At 39.9% G+C, this 15904-nt stretch overlaps 2 protein-coding genes across 3 annotated transcripts; one reads left to right on the top strand and one right to left on the bottom strand.

The window, feature by feature from the left end:
- The first annotated feature begins 866 nt into the window (after positions 1 to 866).
- LOC125905330 (E3 ubiquitin-protein ligase RING2-A-like) lies at positions 867 to 11348 on the top strand. 2 transcript variants are annotated; one of them, XM_049603263.1, is made up of 7 exons: positions 867 to 1132; positions 3056 to 3157; positions 3626 to 3786; positions 3903 to 4118; positions 4216 to 4536; positions 6704 to 6956; positions 8383 to 11348. In XM_049603263.1, the coding sequence occupies exons 2-7, from the start codon at positions 3080 to 3082 to the stop codon at positions 8539 to 8541; spliced, it is 1188 nt and encodes a 395-aa protein (XP_049459220.1). In that variant the 5' UTR covers positions 867 to 1132; positions 3056 to 3079; the 3' UTR covers positions 8542 to 11348. The 2 variants fall into 2 exon arrangements, with proteins under 2 accessions (XP_049459220.1, XP_049459219.1); XM_049603262.1 differs by having other exon boundaries at positions 3903 to 4127.
- A 426-nt stretch (positions 11349 to 11774) lies between these two features.
- On the bottom strand, positions 11775 to 15901 carry rps18 (ribosomal protein S18). Its single transcript, XM_049603285.1, has 6 exons — positions 15785 to 15901; positions 14538 to 14636; positions 14214 to 14300; positions 13829 to 13930; positions 13236 to 13327; positions 11775 to 11898 (listed from the first exon to the last, which is right to left on the bottom strand). The coding sequence occupies exons 1-6, from the start codon at positions 15785 to 15787 to the stop codon at positions 11823 to 11825; spliced, it is 459 nt and encodes a 152-aa protein (XP_049459242.1). The 5' UTR covers positions 15788 to 15901; the 3' UTR covers positions 11775 to 11822.
- Positions 15902 to 15904: the final 3 nt, after the last annotated feature.

Raw genomic sequence — 15904 nt, 5'->3', positions numbered from 1 at the left:
AACATGTAAGTATCTTTTTTCTCTTTTTTTTTTTGCAATAATCCAAAGTCCAATAGAAAACTCCCATTGGCTTTTTGATGAGGGAACCAAGGCCATACAAACTTCTGCATTAGCTTACAAAAAAACGTCATCCTTGGACCGCTCTATTCAGTGCATGTGTACGTATTTCGGGCCTGCATGTAGTATGTAACACTGTATGTATTTATTTCATTTGCACACACTAAAAACTGCATAAAATCTGGTGAGTAAAATAGAAAAAAAATAAGAAATACATCAGGAGAGGTCAAAAAGCCTCCAGCTTATACAAACGGATATCCCCTCAACTTGAGGAGGAAAAACAGACAATGATTAAAATAAAGGGGGGAGAAAAGCTCATGAAAGAACTAAACTGGCATTCACTGAAAATGCAACAAAAGATAAATGACAACAGGAAGCACACTGAGCTGTCGGTTAAAAATAATTTGAATAAAAACAAGAAATGCCTAACACAATGCAGACGGGAAAAAAACATGTAACAAAACATGTGGAAAAAAACAACATAGTGAAAAACTGAATTTCCCCTCAGGGATTAAAATATATATTCTTTCTTTCTTCTTTCCCCTTCTTTTCAGAATAATACATATATATATAATTGGATTATAATAACTTATGCATTAATGCGTCTGTCACTTTCATGTTGCAGCTGGTGGAGTATAAGTGTAAAGTGGTATAAAACTGACACGCTCAAGTAAAGTACACGAACCTGAAAATCTTAAATTGTTTTCTGTTGTAATGCACCGACATGCCGCTAGGGGTCACTGTCGCTGAGAAAGGGGCGATGCGTCTGCCGAGCAGCCGAGGAAACGCGAATTGTTCCGGGGAGACGAAGAAGAAAGATGGCCACAGCTAGCGATAGCTTGTAGCTGGGGCTCGAAAAATGCTGCGCTCTTAATGTGTTTTTTTTGTCCTCCTTTGTCTTCAAGCGAGACACAGCCGTAACTAAAAACACTCTGCCGGCTGTGTAAGAATATAATCACCAGAGTGTGTTATTAGAGTGATTTATTTACTAGTTTTGGGCGGCCGTGTTTGTGTTTGTGTTTGTGTAGGGGGGAAGGGGTCTCCTCAGGTCAGCAGTCCGTCAGTTTAACGTCAGGTGAGTCTCTAGTTTGATTTCCTGCTTGCCCTTCAGTCTAATTTAAAGCTCCCATCGAGGATAAATAATATTTTGCTATTAACTTCTAAATCTTGCGCACAAATACAACTTTGCAAACTTCTTTATTGATAGAAACGGCTGTGACGAATCTCTGTTTTGTCGCTGCAGGAAGTTTGCTGTTGAGTGTGTTAACGTAAACCGTTATCGCTGTTACGTATATGAACCATCTTCCATTAAAAAAACGATTGGTAATTTCAAAAGTAAGGCCTGAGATTGACCATGCAGCATTATGAGTAGCTCGTGTGTGTGTTATTGGATACAATGCTGGGGAAAAAAATAATTTTCTATGGAATACCCTGTTTATTTTAGTCAACAGTCCTCTTACACGCCAGGTTAGTGTTTCCACCCAGACCTAATGACAGGGGTGTTAAACTCATTTTGGTTCATGGGCCACACACAGCCCAACTTGATCTCGTGTGAGCCGGACCAGGAAAACCACTACATAATAATCCATAAATAACAGCACTTCCAAATGATCCCCTTTCTTTTAGTGTCAGGATTATATATAAATATATTCTGAAAATGTCAATTTACAAAAGCGATGATGAACAGCCTGAAATGTCTTAAGATAAATTAGTGAAATCTCAAGAGTATGTCTTAGTGTTTCAACATTCAGTCAGTCAACCACTCACTGTCATTACGTGTGCATTTTTCCATACATTTCCATTCCTATATAGTAATGCTGGTATCACCACACCAAACTAAAGTGGAAGCTGTCGATGAATCAGGTTAAGTCATCCCCTGCCTTACAAACAATTTTCAAAAGTTTTGGCAGTTCCTTAAATAGAGGGTTTCACCAATACTGTTTTATGATGCAAGTCTGATGCAGATTCTTTTGTACTGAACCTGCTGATTGACAATATTTTGCATAATGTTAAATATCTTAAAATGTGACCATAATAAGGAATCATAATTTTGCAGAGAGCTGTATTCTGGTCAGAGTGAAAAAGCCCTTCAAGGAGCACTTAACATGAAATATGATACTCAGTTTTTAACCTGTTCCTGAAACCTGAGACATTTTAGACTTCATAAGTACATCAATATTAGATGTGCAAAGTCATCCACTGGGCCGGATTGGACCCTGTGGCCAATGTTAAACACCCCTGCTTTATGAAATGTTTTCCCTCCTTTTTAATGCCACAAAGGCAGCCGTGAAAGAAGTACTCAGTATTTTTATTAACTAAAAGTAGCATTATTATAGTGTAGAAATACTCTTTCACAAGTTATAGTCTTGCACTCAAAATCTGTCTTCTGTACAGACGTATACATCACAATCTAAAATATTTAGTTGTCTGGCTTTTAAATCATGAGCCTTGCCTCCCTGTGCTGTTGTCCTGTTGTCTTTTAAACCTGTCTTTGCATTTCTACTGTGTTGTTTCTATGGTCTCTGTGTATTTTTTATGGTCTTTATGCTCCTCCTGTGTTGTTTTTATGATTGTTGCTTTTTTATTGTACAACACTTTGGTCAACTAGTGATGTTTTTAAATGTGCTTTATAAATAAATATGGATTGGACTTAAGTATCACTATAAAAAGTATTTATAATGCAGTGGCCCTTTTCAGAATCATACATATTATATAACTGGATTGTAATTAGTCAATGTGTAAGCATCAATTATTGACTGAGACTACAGCAGGTTAGTTAAGAATAAGCATAAACACCCCCGACCTTACTGACTGTTCAGTGTTCGAGAACTTCAATAGATTTTGAGGTCATGTCTGTGTTTGGTATGATTATAGGGCTGAAGGTCCTCACAGGTACGAGTGTACAGTTTTCATGTGTGTGTGTGTGTGTGTGTGTGTGTGTGTGTGTGTGTGTGTGTGTGTATTCTCTCTGTCTCTCTCTCTCTCTCTCGTGGCCCAGTGAGGATCGTAGGAACCAGTCGTCATGGCTGCTCCGGTAAACATCCAAACTCCCACCAAAACCTGGGAGCTAAGTCTGTATGAGCTACACAGGAGCCCTCAGGTAAAACGTGTGTGTGTGTGTGTGTGTGTGTGTGTGTGCGTGCGCGCGTGTGTGCGCGTGTGCATGTGCAATTACAATTTACAAATTGCCACAATTTTTAAAAGCAATGACGAACACAAAAATATATCAGCAGATACATCAGTGAATTTGAATGTTTGTCGTCAATCCATTCTTAGCATAGAACAGAACAGCACAGAATAAATGTGAGAAAAACACTCCTGTATTTGTTTTCAGTCTCTTCCAGCATTTCTCTGATTCTCTGTGTCCCAGTGATCGATGGATCTTAAATTTCACCATTTCCATCATGAAAATCAGCCTAATGTGATTTCTGTGATCCTTCTTTCTTTCACAGGATTTGGTCCAAAAATACATCTGTCATTGTTGTATTAGGCTCAACATATAACGAGGTAACAGTGAACAGTAAATGTCCTCATAGGTACAATAATAAACGTGTGTGTTTGTCTTTAGCTGGCGATCATGGATGGGACAGAGGTGGCGGTGTCTCCTCGCTCCCTGCACAGCGAGCTGATGTGTCCCATCTGTCTGGACATGCTGAAGAACACCATGACCACCAAAGAGTGTCTGCACCGCTTCTGCTCTGACTGCATCGTCACTGCGCTGCGATCAGGGTGAGCACAGCACAGCATTAACTCGCCGTCATTTGTTCTTTGGATGAATCAGCTGTTTGAATCACCAGAGTCAAAGCTGACAACAGTGTGCTTGTTTTGTCCTCCTCCCTCCCCAGGAACAAAGAATGTCCAACCTGCAGAAAGAAGCTGGTCTCCAGACGCTCGCTTCGCCGAGATTCAAACTTTGACGCGCTGATCTCGAAGATATACCCGAGCCGGGACGAGTACGAGGCCCACCAACGCCGTGTCCTGGAGCGACTCAACAGGCTGCACAACAAGGAGGCACTGAGCTCCAGCATCGAGGAGGGGCTCCGACAGCAGGCCCGCTACAGGTCTGAGAGGTGGGGGAGGAGAGGGGTAGATGGCTTGGGGTCGCCTGCAGATTGTTAACATATTAACCAGAAATTTGTGTTTGCATCCACCCTGCAGGAACCACCGGGTGAAAAAGCCGACTCAAGAGAGTGACAACACCACCTTCAGTGGTGGGGAAGATAACGGTGATGCCCGCTCCCACCTGTCTCATGACTCTGCTCCCTCCCACACCATTCACCCCTCTGGTCAGACCCCCTCAGAGGCTGGGCCAAGCCGCAAGCGTCCGCGGGCATCAGACGACGGCTCGGGGCCTGAGGCAGACAGTGGCAGCCCCACGCCTCCGCTGAGACGCCACAAAGAGGGGCCGGCATCAGAGATTGAGCTGGTGTTAAGACCACACCCAGAGCTGGTCCAAGCCCAGGACTACAGCCAGACCAGGTCAGACTGGATGCTGTCATATTCATATTATATGTCAATTAATTATGTTTATAGCTGCAGAATCTAAACTTTTAATAGAATCCACAATGTTGACACAGAGACATATACACTGAACCTTACAGTGGTGGAAAAAAGTTTTCGGACACCCTTAAAATTTTACACAATCTCAAATATTATCATGAAATATTTGTGGAAAAATCTTTTTTGTGTTTCAAAAGGTGTGGCTGCATTAGACAGATACAAACAAATACAAATTATATTTTTTTGTTTATTGTTTGCAAGAAAAACTAAGAAAACTAAATTCTTGACAGTTTCAATATGTCAGTTCTCAACATTGTCGGTATCAAAGTCAACAAATAACAGAGAATGTGTTCAAAACTGAACAAAAAATAAATAAACCATCACATCATCAAATTAATATTTAGTAGTCCTGCCACTGGCACGTAGTAGAGCTCTAATCCTGGCTGGCATGTTCCCCACGAGCCTTTCACGCTGTTGAGGGGTAATCTTGTCCCATTCTTCTTGAATTACTGCTTTTAATTCTTCTAAATTCTTTGGTTTATGCTTTGAAACAGACCTTTTGATAATCCACCACAGATTTTCAATGGGGCTCATGCGGGATTGAGCTGGCCACTCTAAGACCTGGATACTGTGCTCCTGCAGCCAAGTTCTACTGGCCTTGGATGTATGGCAAGGGGCATTATCTTGTTGAAACATCCAGTTTTTACCTCGACGGAACAGTGCACGCGCAGAAGGGAGCATGTGGGTTTCGAGAACGGTACAATACTTGGTAGAGTTCAATGTGCCATCACAGACAGTGAGATGACCAACACCAGCAGCACTCATGCATCCCCAAACCATGATACTGCCTCCACCATGCTTGACAGTAGGTACTGTACATGCTGGAGATAATGCTTCGCCTGGCCTTCTTGCCCTCACATTAGTAGGAGGAAGATAAAGCTGGAAACTGGACTCATCTGACCACAAAATCTTCTTCCAGTTCCTGGCTGTCCAGTTCTTGTGTGCCTGGGCCCAACGACGCCAGGCTAACCTCTGTCTCTCATTGATCAGGGGCTTCTTGATAGCCTTGTAGGACCTTAAGCCATGATCTGAAAGTCGGCCACGTACAGTGCGGGTGGAACACTGGACACCAGTTTGGTTTGACCACTGCTGCTGAAGCTCCTGTGATGTCATTCGGCGGTTTTGCCTGCACATGCGGATCAGGATGCGGTCATTTCTTGCTGAAGAAACCCTTGACGCCCAGATCTTGGTTTGTCTTCCAAGCTGTTGGTTCGTCTGTATTTCTGCAGAGTGTATCCAACTGCTGAAGGACTGCATCTGCACTTCCTGGCTATCTGGCGGCAGCTGTACCCTTCCTGGCTGAGAATCTTTATCTTCAGGCATGTTTTCTGCATTAGGTTCCTTGTTTTAGCCATTTTTGTGTCTGAAGAACTTTCAGATGTGCTGGCTTTATGTAGACACGAAGCTTGGCAACAAAAATTGTGTCTTTTAATAAGAAGAACGACCTTCATCACTGGTACCAAAATGACCCAATACTCAAAATTTCTTATGTATTTTTATGGAACCAATCAATTTTAAGTTTTTAATGGCTTTTTTATGATTTATTTAGTATTTTGGCTGTGACTGTACTAAAAGAAATTGCAGTTGAAGACCTAAGAGTGATTCTTAATGCAATATTTCACAAATGCATGGGTTGTCCGAAAACTTTTTTCCACCACTGTATATACCAGGTTTTACCTATAACAGACAGAAAAAGCCCATTAGAATATATCAAAAAAGTGTCTTTGTACTTATGGGTCATAAAGACACATTTTTAATTGAAGATTACTTTAGTGGCAACTCTACAAATTAGGGGGAATTTAGGATTTCTGCTTTTAGCTTGAGAACTACCCACACTGATACCTTTGAAACCAAGAATTTGGTCTAAATCAGTCATTCAGTTCTGAGTTGTTGATAAAGTCATGAATACAGTTTGTTTGCAATACATTTAAAACGCTGCTCCGATAAGAAATGGCCTTTAACTTTGATTTAAAGCAGGTGAACAGTAAATATGCGCTGTGTGAGTCCCCTTAAATCAGGAGCCTATATGAATGTCTTTCCTTTTCCCTGATTATTTTCCCTGATTTCTCTTCAAATGTTCTTCCAGATATGTGAAGACGACAGCCAACGCCACAGTGGACCATCTGTCTAAATACCTCGCTCTACGCATTGCCCTGGAGGACAGACAGACCAACGGAGAGACAGAGGACAGAAGAAGAGAGGAGGGGGCAGGACAGGAAATGGAGGCAGGAGGTGGAGAAGCTGGAGGACCAGCAGGAAGTGGAGAGGGATGCAGTCTGAGCAGCATCAGTGAGAAACAGTACACCATCTACATCATGACAAGAGGAGGACAGTTCTCCGTGAGTAACACAACCAAAACACTTCAGCTGATTTGTTTGAAAATGTCCATCACAACTGCCACATGATCGGCTGATTAGCTATTTGCGTTAACAAGCAGTTGAACAGGTGTACCTAATAAAGTGGCCTGTGAGTCTACAGTGGAGTAATGGTGTCCTGACACCATACACAGGGACTAGCTGTGTTTTCTCACTCTCTCTTATTGTTAATGTTTACTACAGCCATTTTGCTGTTTGTTGCCACAAAATATAAGTTGTTGTCATGTCATAGCCTTGTTTATCTTTTGATAAAAAAAATTGATTTTATGCCCTAATTATCAATTTTTCTCTGTGGTATGATATTATTGATATTTTTATTGACATTTTTCAAGGTAATAAGTCAAAGTTTGAAATTTAAGTGTTGTGACAACACTGATTTCCAGTGGCATGCCCGGCACCACCACGATGGCCAGGGCAGGCCCTGGGCATTGGCAGTATAGGTGAATGCTAAGGGCACCATCATCCATGGGGGTGCCATTAATGGGGGAAGAAAAAAAAATCAAATACTATTACCACTATTATTTTGAAATACTACATAAGGCCACAGCAACATAACTACATAGCAAAACCTCCTAAATAAAAGAGTGGCCTTTGTCTAGGTTCCTGCTGCCCCTCCCCAGCTCCTTACACTTTACCTGCTCTGTGGGGGAGATGGACGAGTTATGTGACGACACGTGAACTCTGAAACGCGCTGTATCATTATCATGTCAAAACAACAAAAGGCCTCTGATGCCTACTCAACTACCACTACACTACTGAGAGGAGTGGGTGTGGAGAGAAAGAACATGAAATCTGCAGGAGGAGAGCTAGTTAAGTTAGCTGTTAGCAGTCAGCAGCTAGTTATAGTTACCTCTGAGCAGCCGGTGGCTGCAACGAACAGCTTGCAGAGGTTGCATTGATTTAAATTGTAAAGCTTTCAAACTCTTAAGCAAGAATAAGTATTGGGCGAAAGTAAATTATAACGTTCTCATGATGTGTTCAATGTAATCTTGTAAAATGTAGCTTTTGGTGAGAAACCGGCACTGGCACTGACAACTGCTTTTCATTGCATTAAGCAAAGCACAAGCACACCACACGCTGCTGCACTCCAACTGTCCAGGGCTGAAATTCACACAAATAACACCGCTCTGTTCAGGTCACATTTTCTTCTTACCTGTTGCTGTATCTCTCAGAGTTTTCAGATATGTGTGCCTCCAGGTCAGTACAATCATGGTAAATGGAACTGGCTGTGGCGCTCTGGAAATTATGTAATGTTTCTCTATTTTACAGATACACTGAAGAAATTGTTCATATAAAATCTGTGTTCTGTGAATTTTAATATAATTTTTTAAATCACTTTGTATCCCTCTTTCCTTTGCCTATCTCCTTTCCTTCTGTCCTTCCTTCTCAGACGCTGAACGGCTCTCTGACTCTGGAGTTGGTCAATGAGAAATACTGGAAGGTGAGGAAGCCTCTGGAGCTTTACTACGCTCTCACCAAGAGCCAACAACAACAACCACCTCCTCCTCAACCACCACAGAAGTCTCCTCCTGTACAGAGGGTGGGATGATTCCGAGCGGAGTGCTGCTCTGCTCCAACCACACGTTCTTCTGAAGGTGGAATTTCAGTTGCTGCAATCTCACAGCTTATTATCAGCATATCTTTGTTTTTTTTAACTTACTGGCATTAAAAGAGTCTTACTGACCTGATTTCTGAAGAGGGATTTATAAGCTACCTTGATAAATTACCCACCTTCATTTATCAGGGACATTTGGAACTCACTGTGGCCGATGGACCTGGAGATTACAAGCCAGGCTTTTTCCTTTGTTTTCTTCTGATATGAAGCTTCTGCAACTCGTTAGCTTCTGTTTTTCCATCAGTTTGAATATTTTATTACTTAAAAATACTTAATAACTTCACACAATTAAAGAGACAAAGCTGTTCAATGTCAAGAGAGAAGATATCTGAAATTATTTATTATGGGTGCCAAAATGAGAACTAAGTTTCCGCTGTAATTCCAAATTGGATTGTTTTCCAAATGCTTACTTGTCTAATTTTTAGGGCTGCCCCTGACTAAGAATTTTCCACGTTTATGACCAGTGCATGTCACACACTGAGCGAGCTACCTGTTAATGACGCTGTCAGCAAAGCAGTAATGATTGTGCTAAGTGGCTAATGGGCATGTAGCTACTTCAATGTTTCAGATGACACGTCATGTTTGTAGTCGACAAATGAAGATGAGTTTACATATCACCTGGGTTCATCCTTCACCTTCTGAAAATGATCCCACACTTTGGATTTCCTGCCCAACATGTTATTAACTAGCCTGTGGAATAACCGCAGGTACCAGTCCTGGAAATTAGGGACCACATAGAGTTTCACGTTTCGTTTGTTTGTTTGCTTGTTTGTTTGCTTTTCTCCAAGCGACCAATTAAATTTTGCCGACTGATGTTCTTTCTGTTCGACTAAGTTTGGTTGACTATTAAGGGGCAGCCCGACTAATTTTATGTATGTCTTTTTGCAAAATTGAATATTAAAATTGACAAACTATATTAAGGTAATTAATACCTGTGGTGGTCAGTTCTAGCCAGGAAAAGAAAGAAAGATGTAAAGTTAGATATGATAAGAAATTCTCATGGTCAGTCAAAATTACGAGGTTTTAATTTAGGTCTAAATTAATCACAATTTCCAAATAGTATCTAAATTTATTGACAGTGTGCCAAAATTATGGTATACTTAGATGTAATTTTGAAAGTAAAAATATGGGGAATGGTGAGATGGTAAAACCAAAAATTGGTTTCTCATAATTTTGATACAGTAATCCAAATTTTGACCAAACAATTTTGACTTAGAAGAAGTGTTCACTTCATTTAATTCCTTCATTCTTCTCTTTCCTGGCAGAAATAGGCATCCATACATATTTTGTTTGTTTGTTTCTGATTTCTTTCTGCTTTCATGACTTTAGGTATCTTCCTGTTCTCTAGTAATATCACAGTGAAAATAAGAATAGTAAAGCAAAAAAAAAAAGTTGTCTTAAGTTTCTATAAGTAATTCCATCTAAATTTAATGTCTGAATTAATCTATTTATGAAATATTTGTATAATGTAATTTTTATGAACATGACTGAAGTTCTTTGCTGCTTTGCTGGTCCCCTCTCAGCTGGACCTGTTGATTGCTGCCTTACACAGTCGAAACTTAACTAAAACTTTAGTATTGCTTTATTAAGACACACAGCTGTAACGCACATAAGCTTAAAGACACAAATGTTCAGTCACTCCCAGTTCTGCCAGTGCATCTATTGATTTTCTAAACTGTTTATCCTGTTAAGGGCTGGAGCCTCTCCCAGCATGCACTGGGGTAGCGCAAGGTGACTACACATTTTAGGAGCAATATCTTAGTTGGTTGAAAGAGGAGATGTCAGGTAGTTTGTTTTCAGAAGCCTCGTTATGAAGAGGATATGAGCAGGTCCTTTGCTGGTTTTATTCCTTTACTGTGTAACTTTAAAGTATGGAAGCCCATCTCTGCAAGTGTGATTAAAAAAAAAAAGATTTGTCTTAGTATTTCAAAATAATGGGCAGCTTTTCTTGTAATGATGATTTAGTATCTCAGAATGAGAAACTTAATCAAAATGAATTGGTATGACAATGACTAAGTATTGTTTTTCTTTTTTTCTTAAATACTAAGTCATAATTTTGAGATAAGTTAGTCATTTTTGAGTTTCTTATTATGACGAATGTATGTTATAGTAATTTGGACGAATTAATTTATTATGACATACTGATTGTTTTTTGATTTTTTTTTTTTTTTTTTTTTTTTTTACAAGTAACTCATTATTTTGAGTTTCTCATTATTTTAACTAACAAATTCATTAGTTTGGAATACTTTAGTAATTAAGGTTTTTTTTTTTTTAAATCACACTGGCAGAAATGGGCTTCCATACAGGAGCTTCAAGGATGTGTGCAGGTACCTTAAACTTTCCTGCTATATTTTACTATGGTATACACATTTTTTCCATTTATCACCTTAAAAGATGTAGCTTCAACACTCACCTTACCTTGTTGTTTCTCTCCTATAATACACCAAGTGTTTGATTAGTAAGTTTGCATGAAAATGTTTCCTTAAATTCAGCTCACAGGGTGTTACCGTCTGTTAAAGCCATAACCCTCAGTTGCATCCAACCTGGGTTCTTTACCATTTAGACTTATTTCATTTCTGTCCTTATGCACTTTATTTCTTGCAGCCATGTTTTTCCTAGCTTACCTCAGTTTTTATGAAATATTTGTATATTAAGAATGATGCAATATTTCCTTTTCTTCTGTTGTATAATTAGTCTGTCCTTCTGTCAGCAATGCAGCACAATAAACTAAAAAACGAACACATATGGCATGAAGTGTGAGTGTTTGAAATTGATGCTCTGATCAAGCCAGTTATGAATAACTGTGCAAGTTGCTTCACAGTAACAGTATCGATGTTGTTTTTATCTGTTCCTTTGTCATTTATTTTCAGGTGCCATTAAGCCATTTTGCAAACTGTATTTCTATCTGGGATATCCAAATTTTACATATTTTGTTTAGTAAAGGAGTTTTTTGTGCAGTCAAGTGCACACCTGTGATTACACCCAACAGAGGGTGGTCTTGCTTCATTTTTGACTCATGAGCAGCCCCCCCCACCATCATGGAAGGAACTTATTACATTACCAAATGACCTCTTTAAGATGACTGTATTAAAGTAATATCCAAGAAACCAAGATGCAAAAACTGGTGCAAACCAGTGTTATAAAACAAGTTAAACAGGACCACAAGATTTTTTGTCAACTGTGGTGTTTTATTGAAACAAAGGAGGCAGGGGAGTTTACTTCTTCTTGGACACACCAACGGTGCGACCACGACGGCCAGTGGTCTTTGTGTGCTGACCACGCACACGCAGACTGGAAGGAAAAGAGAAGACAGAGTTAAAATTAGAACCTCAAACATAGCAAAATGTGTGGGTTTTTTTTTTTAATTCTGTTAAACTGTAATAGCTAGAAAAATCTAACAGCACAGCATGAACCAAATACATCAGATGCCTTTTTTCTTCCTGACAGTCATTGACTAATTTAACTCCAATGTAATGCTTTATGACCAGAACTGGTATCCCAACTCCCAAAATAAGAAAAGCAGCTAGTTCAGCTTCCTGCCTTTGGTTTCAAGTATTTCCAGGACAGGCTCTCTCTGCAATGAATCTCCTCTATTGACCCAGAAATGTGAATCTCCCTGATGTTACACACATGAAATCTAAGCAATTGCACTGCAAAGCTCCACATTCCCAGAGATAAAAACACACTTCAGCTCAGGGAAAAGCTGCACCAGGACAGCTAAGATAATTATACTTTTATACTGGAATTATCGATGGTTGCATTCCTCCACCAACCAGTCAGGTTGCCTTTTACAGCCATATCTGTCCAGACTATTATGTAGCAATAACAGCAGACAACACTTCAAATCTGGATGTTGCTGCAGAGATAAACATTTTAAACAAATACTTCACCTACACCTTCCCCCCAGCAGCACAGATGATCTACACAATAAGCTCAGTTTCAAGGTTGAGAACCAACATTAGTGTCACCAATTCAGTATCTGACCAAATGTCTGCCGTTCTGTTCCTGAGATGTTGCTGATTAATGGCCAGAAAAGTGTTCTTATGCAGAACATTATGATGTCACAGTGAAGTTGACCTTTTGGATATCAAAAGGTCACTGCGCAGCTTAATCATTTTATCCTGTTAGATATGTGTGTGAAATTTTGTCATGATTAGAGTATGAATTCTTGAGTTATGGCAAAAACGTGTTTTGTGATGTCCAAGTTCTTATTAGCTTATCATTGAGTCCACATGGACGTTTGTGCTAAATTTAAGAATATTCCCTCCAGGCATTTGAAATTTCACATTGACAAGAATGGGATGGACATGAGTTCATGGTGACCTTTGACCACCAAAATCTATATCAGTTTAGCCTTGACTCCAGGTGTACGTCTGTGCCAATATGAAAAAAAAATTCCCTCAAGGCACTCTTGAGCTTATCGGGTTTGCCAGAATGGGACAGACAACCCGTAAACACAATGCCTCCAGCACAGTGGTGCAAAACTACCGTGGTCAACCATACTTCAATTTCGTCAAGTAACAGCACAACCTCTGGTGAAGAGAACGATTCGATGCAGAGACTTGGTGTTCGTCCCACTTTGGATTAAATAATTGTGTCCAATCTGCAGACTGGATCAAATCCCTTACCCCCAGAAGTGCCTGAGACCACGGTGAGCCCTGATCTTCTTCAGCCTCTCCAGATCTTCTCTCAGCTTGTTGTCCAGACCGTTAGCGAGAACCTGAAACAAGACGCAGCAGCAGTCAGAGGTTTGTCATCTCATACCACAAACAAATGATGCATGTATGGAAGCATGAAATCACATTCCTGCTCTGTATAAACACATCTGGGTATTTATCAGACACATTGCTCAACCATTAACACCACAACATGTAACAGTAAACAAAGTATTTAAATTCACTGCATATACTTTCAGCTTCTGTCATTTGTGTCTGACTGACTTTCAGCTAAAAATAGTTATCTGCAAAAATCAGCAGTGAAGAGGCTCAATAAATGCGACTTGAAACTGACAGAAAAAACAAACACGACAAACTTTTTTATGCCTTTCTTGTTATTTATCAGTCATACAGCTGTGATGAGACATGTAGTGCCAATCACTCAAGACTTTATTTTTAACACAACATTACTCTAAAGACAATTTATGTTATTTTATCATGGTTTTTGGATTCTTCTGAACTTACAATGACTCAACAGAACAAATGATTTACTGGCGGTCACCTACCTGGCTGTATTTGCCGTCCTTGACGTCCTTCTGCCTGTTGAGGAACCAGTCAGGGATTTTGTACTGGCGAGGATTCTGCATGATGGTCACAACACGCTCAACCTGAAAAACAAATATGGGCGTTAATTTTCTGGAAAATAAATAAAATGTGATAAAAATTAGAAACACAACCTGATCATGACAGATCATCTTCCTCAGACTTAAACAGTAAACACATGATACAACGTAGCCTCTGCAAGTAGTGACCTTTCAAGACCACAACGAAACAAGCAAACCCTGTCTCTGACTGAAAGTTCAATTTAGAGACTTTAAACTTTAGAAATGAATATAATACTTTGTTTAGTTTTGTTGTTAGAGCCCTCTACAGACTGCAGCTTCTCCTCACCTCATCATCAGTCAGCTCTCCAGCTCTCTTGTTGAGGTCGATGTCGGCCTTCCTCAGGACAACATGAGCGTAACGTCTGCCAACACCCTGAAACAAGTAGATAGGGATTTTAAATATCATTTTAACCCAATAAGCAAGATGAATGTCTGATGCACAAAATAAAACATTTGAGACATGCAATTTCACAGATTAACTGAAAATACATTCATGCTTATATACTGTGAATCAAGAATTACCCATCAGTCTGACACTGAAAATACAAAGAAGCTATAAGTAAATGCACATGACCATCGCACAAAGCGTGTATTTCAGAGAGGACCTTACCTTGATGGCAGTGATGGCGAAGGCAATCTTCCTCCTACCATCAATGTTCGTGTTGAGAACACGAAGAATGTGCTGGAACTTCTCAGGAATGACCAGAGACTGAGAACAGAGAGCATAAGCCTTAGCAGGGATGTGTGCGTATCATAGCCAGTTATTGATCACTAATACAAGTTTGAATACCTAATCAAATCAGAGACATTTATGGTAACATGTTGGTGCTATAGCACTAAATACTTGCATTTATGAATCCTCCCTGGGTAATTTCAACCCTAACTTTAACATGCCAGTTAAATGTGTGATCAAGCAATATGTGACCTGTGAAAGTTAGTTTCACCTAATTTGGAAGCACATTTACCATCAAAAGCTGCTGACAACTGAGGCTTAAAAACTGACCAGATCTGAAACTTAAGATACTAACTTCATCAACAAGAAAAGCACTGCTACTACTGCTAACATTACCATCTGCAAAACCCAAAAATGAGCCAAAATAAATGCCAACATTGAGACTTTGTAAAGCTCTGTAAAATGTTTCTGACATGCATCCTACCAAGGGTTAGAAGTCTGAAAGGAGGTAAAGTGGGTCAGATACTGAAAGTTTAATGTCTGTGCATTTGTAGCTAACACTTTTGGCTCCAGTTAGCAAAGCTGCAAGAGCTGTAGCTTCTCTAAACACTAACTTCTGTCAATCTCCAAACTCTTCAAAATGACTCAGACCAATGGAGCTGACTAACCAGCAAACCAAAAACATTAAAGTACTTCAGCTGGCCGAGCTACCAGTGCATTTACACCAACAACATAAACTTACTCTACTAACCTGTCTATCCCAACATGCTAAAACCCAGCCGTTGAAAAGCGTGAAGCTAGTTAGCTTTTACAGCTAGCCGCCTTCCATTATGAAGGTTTTTTCAACCTTTAATAACACCGGTAACGTTATAAGCGCTATTCGGTTACAGCTCTGCTAAACCGCGAATAAACAGAACATATGTAACGTTTAAGTATCAACACAGAAAACATTCAACCATTCACGTTAGTTGGCTACAACCAGTCATTACACCTTATCTCAGCGCTGTCTGTAAATTGTGCAAATACGTCCATTTCTGCGACTGATGTGCCAACAATTCAACATAACTCCGCTCACACAAACTGTATAAGATTTGTTTGTGGTCTGACTTTAAAAATCGAGTGAGATTAAAGCTAGATGATTACGGATTTCCAAAGTGCTCCAGGTTAACAGAAAATGTACTCACCATCTTGGAAGTATGTTCCGTGCGAAGAGGAAGTAGCAAGGTTCTCGCGAGAGTTTGTCCATACTTGCGAGCGGAAGTCAGTCCATCATTTTTATTGTGTCCGACAAGTAACCTAAACAC

The sequence above is a fragment of the Epinephelus fuscoguttatus genome, linkage group LG17 (assembly GCF_011397635.1).
Source record: "Epinephelus fuscoguttatus linkage group LG17, E.fuscoguttatus.final_Chr_v1".
Taxonomy (NCBI): domain Eukaryota; kingdom Metazoa; phylum Chordata; class Actinopteri; order Perciformes; family Serranidae; genus Epinephelus; species Epinephelus fuscoguttatus.
Note: the sequence above shows the minus strand (reverse complement) of the source record. Positions and strands in the feature narration are given on the sequence as shown.